Source organism: Pristis pectinata, chromosome 17 (assembly GCF_009764475.1).
Source record: "Pristis pectinata isolate sPriPec2 chromosome 17, sPriPec2.1.pri, whole genome shotgun sequence".
Classification (NCBI taxonomy): Eukaryota; Metazoa; Chordata; class Chondrichthyes; order Rhinopristiformes; family Pristidae; genus Pristis; species Pristis pectinata.
The window spans coordinates 40,580,251-40,592,964 of NC_067421.1; the positions used below are offsets into that span (position 1 = coordinate 40,580,251).

Genomic DNA, 12,714 nt, shown 5'->3' on the forward strand with positions numbered 1-12,714 from the left:
GCATTTGGAAGGATACGGGGCTCATTTAAATGATAATGAAGGAGATCCATTCAATTTACTAAAAAACTGCAAGTTCTTAAACTGACGGGTCAAGAAACAGCAAAAACCCTTTTAACCATTGTGCATGGCTCTATTTAGAGCTCTATAGCAGCATGAACATCAAAGGGATTAGTATGACAAATAAAAGAGAAGGCAAAGATGCTCCCTGCTTCCCCTGGGTCAAAACAACAAAATACAAATGTCACTTATCAGACTCTTAATATGCTGCTAAATTCCAATTATGCCACAGTAAAATAAATGATAAGAAAATCTCATTTTGGGAGCATACACTGTTGGTTTTGTGCACTGATATTGGGGCATGAAAGCCATACAAAGCACCTAACAAAGCAATTACAGAGCCCAAACAGAGCCACCTTTCATTAGTTGAGAAAAGCCTGGTCCTCAACTAAAACTAATGGGAAAATAAATTAAGATTGCATTTCCCCACTCCCCTCCAGACTGCACTGCTGCATCTTTGCTTTCCTCCGCAGAAAAAGCATTGCAACTTTAAACTGTACCCGAGGCAATTTTAGAAATATCTTCAGATTCCTCTTCTATTTGGCTAGCCATGGTTTTAGAAATAAACTTATCACAATGCCAGCAAACTCCTCAAACGCAGTGTTACATAAACATGATAATTTCAAGGACCTTTTTGACAGCACAGGTAAAGACCAAAACAATTTCTAACATACTGCTTTAAAGTAATTCTAATCCCCGCTACATTTATGGCAACATTTCCCAATTTACAGATAGCAAAGGAACAAAGGGATCAATATATTTAAAGAATAATTATTCAAGTTTCAGGACCATGTATTTATTCGGCTTCTTTTTACATATTGGGATACTCTGTAGCATTTACAAGCTGATTTATACTCTGAATTTCTAATGATGCATTGCAATATTGAAATGTTACAATTGTCCTCCAAAAGTTAAATGTCCTGTACATTCAGAAAAACAAACAAAAAAGGATATTCACTTGTTTGGTTGGAAGATTAACCCTTTGAGTACTGAAGGCCTTTTCAGCTTTCGAAATTCGTACATCTTTTGTACAAGATATCTGAAAATATTATAAAGTAGAATTAGAAGTATGAACAGACTGGGACAATATGTTATCTCACAGTATTCTAGAAATTATTCTGCAAATATTGAAATGTAGTCATGGTTCACTTCGTGCAGGAGTGCAATGGCGTTCAGTGTTAACTGTTTTATAGGAATGACTACAATCATTTTTAGAAACATGCACAAAGTAGTCCTTTGTTATATTTAGCACAGATTGTTTGGAAAGCTTTGAGAAGCTGGGTGGAAGCTTTATTAGAAATAATAAAATAAAATTCAATATGCAGCTTGTACACGTTTTCCAACCTGTGAATGTAAGCTGCCCTTGAATTATCTTTCTTTATATTTGGAATCTTGGAGGATGTTCATTTGAAAGCGATATGTTTATGTTTATAGTACTAAATCTAGCATATTTATCCTGGCAACATGATAAACTTACTTTATCAGTGGTAGTAATGTTACATTTTGTAGAGTAATTGATAGGTCCTGGCTTTTGAAAATTAGTCTTCTTGAATCCCAATTGAACAGCAACAACTTGAAAGCAACTATAAAAGTTTTGTTTTGAGGAAACAGGCAGCATTTTGATAATAGAGTTCTGGTCTTGTTTTATACCATATGCTAAACTGTACAGAGATTGTGTTTTTGTGCAAATAGATAGTAATGCTTCTGTGAATATACTGGGACAGAATATTTTTCCCTTTGGGGAAGTGCTTGTAAGGTAACCGACAAAAGCCAAACTCACTGAAAAGTACTTGTTGAAATCAGCTGTTGAAAGGGAAGTTCAGCAACACACAGAGTAAGATTTTTGTTGATAATGTTGATGGCTATTGTGGAAATATAAATCTTAAATAATGGACAACTTATACCATAGTTTATGTTCACTTTTAGATCCTCTGTACGTGGCTGACAATAGAGAAAGTGGAGAAAGAGAAATTACGATTCTTAGTTTTTAAGAATCCTTACAGTTTAAATAAACTGTATTGAGTAAGCTAACTTTCACAGATGCACTGCAAAGTATGAGGACATGCAGTAGATTTTCCTGGGAAATCTGAAAGAAGCAGCAAATATCAGGAATATCAGGATTACTGATTACTTTTTTGGGGGGGGGGGGGGTGGAAGGTGGGAAGCGGTGGCGTTTATCCCCCTAGCTTCTGTAACCATGCAGCTTCATGCTTCAGAAACTGTACAGTTGAGAAATTCTCCATAGCAACAGCATCCAAAATGTGGAATGATTGATAAAACAGTTCTTTGATACATGTGTGACAATAAATACCTTTCTAAAAGAAAGGTAAAACAAGGGACATACAACACATTTTAAAATCTTAGGACACCCCAAATCCAGTGAAATACTTTAAAGTGTAGACTGTTGTAACAAAGAAAATCTGTCTTACATATGGACCAACAAGAGAACACGAGAACTTCTCTGCTTTTCTTCAAAACTGTTGAATTGTTAATATCCATCTGAGCTAAGGTCACAGTTTTAAAATAACGTCTAAGTTGATGCCTCCGTTTTCAGTTTACTTCACTTGCTTTCTGTCCTACTACTAGAAAATCTTCAGTTTATTTACCCTCCATAAATATCACCTAAAGTGTCTGCCTAGGTTAGATGATATTTATGGAGGGGAAATAAACTGAAGATCTTCTGGAAGTAAGACAGAAAGCAAGCAAAGTAAACTGAAAATGGAAACACAAAAGACTGAAGATGCTAGAATCTGGAGCAACACACAAGATGCTGGAGGCACTTAGCAGGTCAGGCAACATATATGGAGAGAAATGGAGAGCCGACATATCGGGTAGAGACCCTTCATCTGGACTGTCCATTCCTCTCTGGAGGTGATGCCTGACCCGCTGAGTTTTTCCAGCATTTTGTGTGTTACAGAAGTAAACTGATAACCTTCCTGCTTGACAGGCAACAGAAAAAAAGCAAGAAATTAGAGAGAAGGAAAAGCTCTGTACATTGATTACCTTAACATAGCTCCAAATTACTGAAGATGAACATGGATTTCTGTGAACCTAATTCGACTAGATTTCTTGCAGCATGAATATTTTAAAGTTTTCTCTTGGCATAAGTAATCTTATTTATTTTGTTAAGAACCAGATAATTTACATACAACAATAGAATATATTTTTCTTATCGGATGTCTCTCAGAGCATTTGAATTTTATTATGGTGGTAATGTTCACAAACATACATTTTGTTACAAGAAAGCAATGATTGGTAACTTGGCGTATTGATTCAAGCAGCAATAAGTAAGGCTATTTATCAGTTCAGGTGACGCTTCCTACAGATCGACTGGGAGTGGGCTAGGCACTGATCAAAAGAGAAGAAAACTGCAGGACAATTCATTATGCACATATAGAAACCAGTTAAACAGCTGGATAAATTCCATGCAACTGCTGAGTTAGTTATCCCAGCTCTGCAACAGTGTTGGTTTAATCAGCTTCAGATTCCATGGCAAAATGTTAACTCTTGATTGTTGTATACAGGTCATTGCTGGAAAAATAGTGTGTGAATGTCAGGAGAGTAGAGGATTTGGTTCTGTTGCAACGGCCACAAGAACAGAACAGCTTGGTTGAGAAAGTGTTTTCAAAAGAAGGGAGAAAACTGGCTGACAAAACAATGCAACAAGTTATATGCCTCACAGTATCATGCCTTCTAATCATTCTCTTAGTTTTCAGTCCCCCAGGTCTAAGAATGACTTGCTTGTACTCCAGTTCTGTGGTCCAAGAGGCTGGTGAGGCCAATGTGGGACCTGCAGACTCTGTTACAGCTGGGGCAGGAGATGCATTCTGTTTGGGTAGTGGTACGCTCCTTCAGTCATTTATATTATGCTTTTCTGTGCTCTGGATGATGAGGCATGAAGTTCCCAATATCATCCTGAACATTTCTTTTCCATTTCAAGCTCATGGGCTAGGGATTCCAACAAGTTGGTGGGAAAGCTACATTAGACCTGACTTGGTATAATTAAAGCTTCAATGCTAGGGATGTTGGACGAGATAATTTACATTGGTTCACCCTATACTGCCAGTTCATTTGGAGGATTTTGTGCATATAGCTTTGTTAGCACTACACCAGTGCTCTGAGATATCTGCCATAGGTAGTCCACATCTCAAATGCATACATTGATCACTGCTGGCTTGCAGACCATGAACTTTGAGCTGAAATTGAACTCTTGATCTTCCTCAGGCCAAAAGCTACACTGAAGTTAAGAATACACTACATTGTTATGTCTGCCTTCATTGAGAGTTGGCTCTCAAGATATGGGAAGTGGTGCACATTTTCCAGTAGCCCATGGTGAACTATATTTGAAAGGAGGAAGAAGCACATTGTTCACAGAGGCAGGTTGTAGAATACTTTTGCTTTGAGGAAATGCAAGTCCAGTAAGCTTATGAAGTTATCAGAAGTTTGTGGCAGGTCACATTTTTAATACATTGAAAATAAGCCTATTTTATATGTCCTAGTTGTTCTATAGCAATCAACCAGCACACTATTATTCAAACAAATTTAGTATTTAGGCTGTTAATGGATGAATACTTAAACAAAATCTTTTAAAAAATTGTATTTGTTGTTTACACTTCAAATTGTCAATCGCTTTTGTCTCACTCTATACTAGGGATCAATCTCTGTATTAATTGACTAAATGCACACTTATTCATTGGTAACCTTTGCAGACAATTAATAGTTGTTGTGGAGGAGCTTCTGATTTGGGAAACTATTGAAAACATCTGCAAACAAACTTTTTGAGTGTTTCCTTAAGCCCTCAATAAGATCAATATACAGATAAGATCTTTATTAGTCACATGTACATCGAAACACACAGTGAAATGCATCTTTTGCGTAGTGTTCTGGGGGCAGCCCGCAAGTGTCGCCATGCTTCCGGTGCCAACATAGCATGCCCACAACTTCCTAACCCATACGTCTTTGGAATGTGGGAGGAAACCGGAGCACCTGGAAGAAATATACTGTATTGCACAGCATACTAAGTTCAAACCAAGGATATCCAAGATTGAATTCCACATCTGTGCTGATTTGACTCACATGAACTGCACTAGTCATGCAAGCACTGCAACCAGCTTCGTGCAAGTCATTACCATCCAGTGGATCTTGCCAGAGGCATACAAGTATAGATTGGCTTTTCCTGTAATTGCCAACCTGTTGACTAATCTTCCAGTGTTCACTAACCAGATCTCTCATTTGAAACATGGGTGAGATGTTGGAGGGTACCGAAGCCTCAAGCATTGCATTTGGAGAAGTCACTGCCTTCAAGAAGTAAGGTTCCAGTAAGAGAAAGTTAGAAAGGAGGAAAATATTTTGAGCCATGAATCACAGAATATTTCCCCTATGGGTTTGGAGAACCTGACATACGTTTCTAAAGCACTGGATTTACAAAATAGCAATAATTGATTAACATAATAAAACTGTTGAATTGAAACCTGTGATTTACACAGAATAAGCAAATCCTTTAAATTTGTTCCAAATGATTAGTATTTAGTTCAGAGATTCTTCAATGTTGAGTTTAATTTGCATGGTGCCTTTCATGTAGTAAAATATTTCAAGACCTTTCCAGAAAGGTTAGCAAGCAAACATTGATAAAGAGTTACATATAATACTAGGCCAATTAATAAGCACTTCAGTCAAAGAACATCTTGAAGAGATAGAAAGATAAACAGAAACAGGGAGAGGAAGATGAATTCCACAGGCTTGGGCCTTGGTAGCTGAAGGCATGGCTACTAATGATGGAATCATATACAAGTACCTTAGCTACCTCAAGCACAAAATAGATTACAATATTGCTGCAACTGGCAAAGAATTTCCCCCTTGCAAAATGTTGTCCCATATACTGCATATGCTTTACCTTGCAAAGTTTCTGTAGTCTTATGCCTGTCCTTGTTAAGATTCCCAAAATAAAATTTACAGTGCACCAGTTTATCAGCTATTAGGCACAACCATCTCAGGTAAATATGACTTTATTTTAAAACACAGATGAAAGTTATGAATCAGTAGCAGGGTGAACGATGCTTGTAATATTATCCATGGATATTACAAACCCAACGCTGAGATAGAAAGTAGACAACATTTGTCAGGCTGTTTGGAATCTAACTGACGGTTCATTTTTGTTTGCCTGGTGACTGTGTTCATCTGATATGCCTGTTAAACATGAATTGATGCATTTTGATTGCTACTAGGACAAAAGTCCACTGAACAGAACAGAAATACTCAATTGCCTGTGGCATGCTTGGAGTCTCCTTGCGTATCACTGTATGACAGATCACAGGCTTGAAACACAAAGCAAATTACTGAAAAACAATTTCACAATTACAACTTAATGTAAAATTTCCTATCTTCAAATGCCTGCAGGACTATTTCAAATTCTGTTCAGAACTCAAAATTAAGGTAGTCAATTACACCTACATTAAAGGGAGAACATCTTTCCCATGACAAAAATTCAAGCAGAGATGTCCAATCATTGCAGTATTTTTGTGATAAAAGAGAGGGTTTCAAAGGAAATGCTTTCAAATTGTAGCCCAATTCAGATGCAAAGGACATATACCGAAGATCTGTGCTGCTTTATACTTTGTTGGTGTATACAGAAGTTTACATATATGCCCTGTTTCCACGTCTCTCTCTCAATGTTGGCTCTTCTGGTAGTAATGTAAATGTAAACTAACTACATTTGCTCAGCTGTCCAACACAATATTTTTTTAATGAATTAGCTTTTTCACTGCTGGCGATGCCATTTGATCTGTGGGACCTATGGCACAAGAGCAGGCATCATTAACTACAACATAAACACACAGTTATTTTCACGTGACATCAGAAGAATATAGGTCGATGTTCTAAGTAAAAGTAATTTTTGTAGACAATGGTGCACATTACCTTTCCATACTTCTCTTTCAGTGGTTGTAGTGACACTTCCTTTTGAAGCACCACTACATTGGTGATCAAAATTAGTCGAAATCAAAATACCCTGCAACTTTTAAGTAGAATTTGTGCTGAAGGGCAGTCCCAAAACATTGCTATTCTAATCCACCTTGCTGGTAGGCATTCCAAATGAAAGAGGGACTACTGAAGTGGCTTCCTGCTGTGCATCTTGAAAAGTGTGCATACAGCTGCTTCCATGCCTAGATATGGTAACAGTAAAAACTGAATCTAGTATGAGGTTCTGTCCTGGACAGTATTAAGCACCTAAAGTGTGGTTGTGATTGCTCTCATCCAGATGAATGGTGGGTATTCCATAACTCTTCTTAGAAACTTGAGAGATCAAGAGGTAAGCCACTCATTGCTAAGTACCTGTCTTTTCTTTGATATTGTAGCAACAGTGTTAATATAGCTGGCCCTGCACAGCATCCAGGTCAATAGTAAATCCAAAGATGCCGCTGTTAAAATATTTGTTAAACAATTAAAGTTGTGAGGAGAAATATAGAAGTAGACGGTAAAAGGCTTCTACTGATGAGGAAAAAGCATTAGCAAAATTCAGTATGGATCCCTTACAGACATGGACAGGAGAATTTATATATGAGGGAGAAAGGAACATTTTGTGTCTATACTCATGGAAGAAAACACACAAAACTTCTTAGAAATAGGGGAGAACAACAGGTTTAGAGTGATTTGAGAACCTAAATGAAATTAGCATCAGGAAAATTAATAATATTGGAGAAATTAATGGGACAGGAAGCCAATAACATTGCAGGACCTTAAGATGTGGATCCTAAGGTTTTGAAAGCGGTTGTGATGGTGATAGTGGATCCACTGATTCCTACTTTCTAAACTTCCACAGATTCAGGAACAATTCCCACATAAATAATGGGTTTATAATTGAAACCTACATTAAGAAATGTGGAAGAGAGAAAACAGTGAATTACAGACCAGTTAACCTGAAATTGTAGAGAAAATGCCAAAATCTATTATCGAGGAAGTGTTAGTAGGGCACTTAGAAAATAACAGCACTGGACTGAGTCAACATGGAACTAAGAAAGGGAAATCATGTTTGACAAATCTGATAAGAGATTTTTGAACTTATAAATAACAAAATAGATAAGGGGACATCAGTGGATGTCTTGTATTTAGACATTCGGTACGCATTCGATAAGGCCATTAAACAAAATTAGAGCACATAGGATTGGTGGTGATATCCTTGGTTAGCAGACAGAAAACAGGAGGAATAAACAGATCATTTATGAGTTGGAAGTTGTGCCTAGTGGGGCCACAGCTGTTCACAGTTTATATCAATGATTGGATGAGGGGACCAAGTGCCATAAATCCACTTTTGCTGATGAAATGAAGGATGGTAATGTAGGTTATGAGGAGAATGCAAGGAGGCTTCAAGGAGATATAAACAATGGATATTAATGGACTCAAGACATATGATTGGTGCAGGAAAGTGGTGCTGAGAAAAAAGCTCAATCAAGAGTTGCTGTGAAGGCCTGAAGAATCAGAGTTCAAGAGTGCAGGAAGCCTGGAGAAATATACCAGCTTAGAAGTTGAGGTACAGAATCTAACAGTGAGGAAATCATGCTGGAACTTTTGATTGTATAGACTGTGTTTACTTTGGTATGGAGAAAGCCAAAAGTATTTAATTGAGCTGATAAAGTTATAAGGGGTAAGAAAGAATGAAGTTCTATTCCCTTAATGAAGGGGTCAACAACCAAGGAACAAAGATAAAAATGGAATAAAGGAGAGTGGAGGACAATTCTTCTTTACCCAGAGATTCGTGAGGCTCCATATCTCACTGTCTTAAGGGGGAAGACGTTCTCATTGCATTTAAAAGTACCTAATAAGTACCAGATGTGCCCTAAAGTGCAAGAGCTCAAAACAAGGGCTGGATGGTGGTATTAAGCTGGACAACTCTCTTTTGACCACTAAGGACACAATAGGCCAAATGGAACTCTTCTGTGACATAAATTTCCATGATTTTCTAATTATTACAGGACTTCTGAACTCTGGGTCACATTTTAGATGTGCAGTCCAAGTGACTCTCCAAGGTGTTTTTATAACAGTGGCAGCCTCTCAAGAACTTTGCTATTCAATTCCTGCATTACTTTAGCTTGCCTGGGATCAGAGTGACACACATCTTCAGAAGCATGAAGTGTTTACAGCACACAGTTCTCATGCTTTACATGCACTAAAGAATTTTCTAGCTGTACTTGCTGTCAAACTGTCAAGGCAGCTCCTGCTTTTATCTGCGAGATCCAGTTTGTAGCTGACATTTTTAATAAACACTTTTAGATGCCAAACATTTGCTGGAAGTCTTTTACAGATATTTGCTTCACATTGGACAATGCAAGCATTAATAACCAATATATTATGCTCACTCAGAATCCCATCAAAACTGTTTCACATTTGAAAGGAAAGGTAGTGTTTTTTTAATTTGAAAGCTAAATGAACTGTCCAATTGGATTTTGTTAGGTTGATACATTTTCATGACTACTTCTGGTTATGAAGCATATTTCACAGCCAAGTAAGTGAACACTGAAATCTGGTGCAAAATTTGCATAAATTCACCTTGCTTTAACAAAGCTCTCATTTAACCTGCCATGTTTGACCGTTTGAACATTAATCTACCTTGCAGATCTGATGGTGAAGTGGCAAAATATAGGTCATTATTAAATAAATCTGTAATTAGAAGCGAAATAAATGTCAGCAATCCTGTTTGACTGCTTAAACTGTCAGTTTGTAATAGCATGTGTGAACAAATGCGAATCTGTGTGGTCAAGCTGCACAATAGAGAATATTCAACAGCCTGCAACATGCATCTGTATGGAATAATGAATACCTGTGATCAAGTTACAAAGCTATGTTGCCCTGATGGTTTAGTGCCAGAGATCCACAGCCACACTGGATCACATTTATTCATTAATACTAATCCCACTACATTTTACTTTCTTGCAAAGACATCACATCACTATAGTTTTAAAAACCACTGAAATGCCTCACTACTCACATTTTCTCTGGTTAGGATATAGCTAAAGTTAATTCTCAAATGATCATCATCTCACTGGTGGCTTTCCTACCTATGTTGGACATAACCAGAGTTCTACCCTTAACCTCAGTAAATTAGTTGTCACTGATAAGGTCTAGAAGTTGTGTACTTTTAAAGTGAATGCCAATATTTGGTATCCTATATTGAAGTTTGTTTGGTTATTAATCTCAGTTATCATGCAGTTTACAGTTAGGAAGGTAGGTAGCAATTAAAATTTTATTTACCAATTAAAATGGTAAATAGTACATCAGGCTTTATTGCAAGGAGTACGAGGAAGGAAATACTGTTACAATTGTACAAGGCTTTGTTCAGATCATTCCAGAAGTACTGTGTACTGTTTTGGTCTCATTACCCAAGAGAGGATATATTTGCCATGGAGAGAACACATTGAAGGTTCACTTGAATGATTCCTGGAATGAGAGGGCCATCTCATGAGGTGAGATTGAACAGGATGGTCCTACAATTCCTTGCTAAGTGTTGTTATAGTCTCATAGTCTCAGAACAAATGCTTTTACATTGATGTGTAAGAGAGGAGGGATAAGGTGGGGCAGTGTCAGCCATTTATAAATAAAATGAGAATTTTCCTCAATTGAAAGAAGGCAACCATCTTGAATTCGCTGCCTGAGAGGAATGTGAATACTGTCTTGTGAATACAAGACAGATTGATACTGATTTAATTATGTTTTACTAGATCCTGATTCGTTCCCTCTCTACATCACCTTTGTATCAATGATTTCCTTTATTCAGCAAATCTAACTACACATCTGAAACTAGGTAACTTCACCTTTTATCAATTGCAGGGATGTTTTCTTTAGAAATATGTGATATTTGAAATTGATATTTCTTTTTCTTTTCTTCCTTTTGTCTCTTGCACATCTAAACCAACCTCCGACTACCTTGAGATTTGCACTCTTAGCTTAACCGTTAATATCTTTGGAGTCACTACTTCCACTGAGCAGAAAAGAACCTACATTACTTTCCATTTTCAAGCTGTCATCCAGAAGCTCCAAGTTCCACTCATGTCAATGCATCTTGCTCCTTTAACAACGTTTAATATTTGATGACGTGTCAGAGAAGCTCTCATGTTGTGCAATCCTATCCTTCCATCAAACCTCCAATCCCCTGTTCTTGAAAGCTGCATCTTTTGATACTACTTCTTGCCAGTCATTCTCCTGTCATCCTTCAAAGCATCATATTACAAGGTTCCCTCATTGCTACCATTCTGCAGTATGGAAATAGTGCAGTTGCTGACCAATTTCTCAAAATTGTGGAACTCCCTCATCCCATACCTAGAAGCTATGGTCTTTCACCTCAGGTACCCAAAAAGGAACCAGATTAAACCAGGTGTGACTGATGACAGGAGCAATTACACAATGCCAGCTCTGATAACATTATTTCAACTGAGCAAGGTCCTAGAACTATTACTGGTTCAAAACAAAACACCTAATAACTAATAATTGCCATGTACTATTGTAGCATGATCGGTTGCAAACAAACTCTTCAACTGTGTATTAGTCAGCCCAAGAACACACCACAATCAAGCTCCCTTCACAATTAGAATGTTACTTTGATCACAAAACAGCACAGGGCAGTAGTAGTTTCTTGCATTTTACTGCTTAAGAATGGCATAGTATCTGCATACTAATAAACTGACATACAAGACACTGAATAAAAATTACAGACCATGTACTTGAAATTCATAAACTCTTCTGAATTATCAATTCCCATGAGTAATACAACTGGGCTTAATTATTGCTATTCAATCTTACCTCTTTAGTGTGTGATGATGCTGAAAGAATTGCTGACTTCTTGTTCTGTTGTGGACTTCGGTAGTGAATTCGGCATATTGACTGCTCTTGAAGGTTGCGGTAGTTTTCCCGCTGTGAGGTAAGTGGAAACGTGATTTCAAGTGTGTTTTGGGCGTCCTTTGATGTTAATGTGAAACTTTAGGAGCTGTGATGTGCTTGCTCTTTTTTTAAAAATTAAATATGTGTAGGACTACATAACTTAATAAAGTTGAACAAATACAGGGATGTTTTCTTTAGAAATATGTGGTGTTTGTGTGTGGAAATGAAGGCTACATGTACTGTACATTTATGTGCATCCTGAAATGTTTACATTCAGCTTGTGGCAGTTTTGTATTGTGTGGATTATTCATGGCAGGGTATCCAGTTCCAAATACCACTGAGACCCATTCAAATCAATGGAATCCATTGGCCTTATCCGATTTGACCGCTACTTTGATAAGGACAAGCATTTTGATCATGTATTTAATCAAATTATTGTGTTGACCAAATAATGATAAGTTTCTATGGAATATTGTAGGAAGAGTACAGAATGTAAATAAGTTAATACATACAGGATCCTTCCATTGTTAAGAGTCATTAGGATTTTGTGACACAGATGACGGTCACAGCAACAGTACTTTATATAATCAACTAAAGCCTTTCTGTAGTACTTGAATATTACTTATAGGTTGTTAGAACAAGTGATATTCCTATACCAGGGATCATTTTAACCATCTACCATTCAGCACAGTTCAAAATAAATCTGTGGGGATCTTTCTATTTTTGTACATAATTTAGCTATTTGCAGTTGAACACAGAATGCTTTGAATCTTTTTTTTCTAGCAAGGGAGT

At 37.2% G+C, this 12,714-nt stretch overlaps 1 protein-coding gene across 14 annotated transcripts in view; it reads right to left on the reverse strand.

The window, feature by feature from the left end:
- The window catches only part of fbrsl1 (fibrosin-like 1), a 763,594-nt gene that overhangs the window by 392,305 nt on the left and 358,575 nt on the right, over positions 1-12,714 (reverse strand). For 11 of the 14 annotated variants that reach the window (XM_052031844.1, XM_052031846.1, XM_052031834.1 and 8 more), the window contains 2 exons: positions 11,845-11,955; positions 1,016-1,096 (listed from right to left, as the gene is read on the reverse strand). The exons of 1 other annotated variant lie outside the window; for it this stretch is intronic. In XM_052031844.1, the coding sequence (XP_051887804.1) occupies positions 1,016-1,096; positions 11,845-11,955 (192 nt within the window). The remainder of the gene's footprint in view (positions 1-1,015; positions 1,097-11,844; positions 11,956-12,714) is intronic. 2 more of the 14 variants (XM_052031841.1, XM_052031840.1) reach the window with 2 other exon arrangements.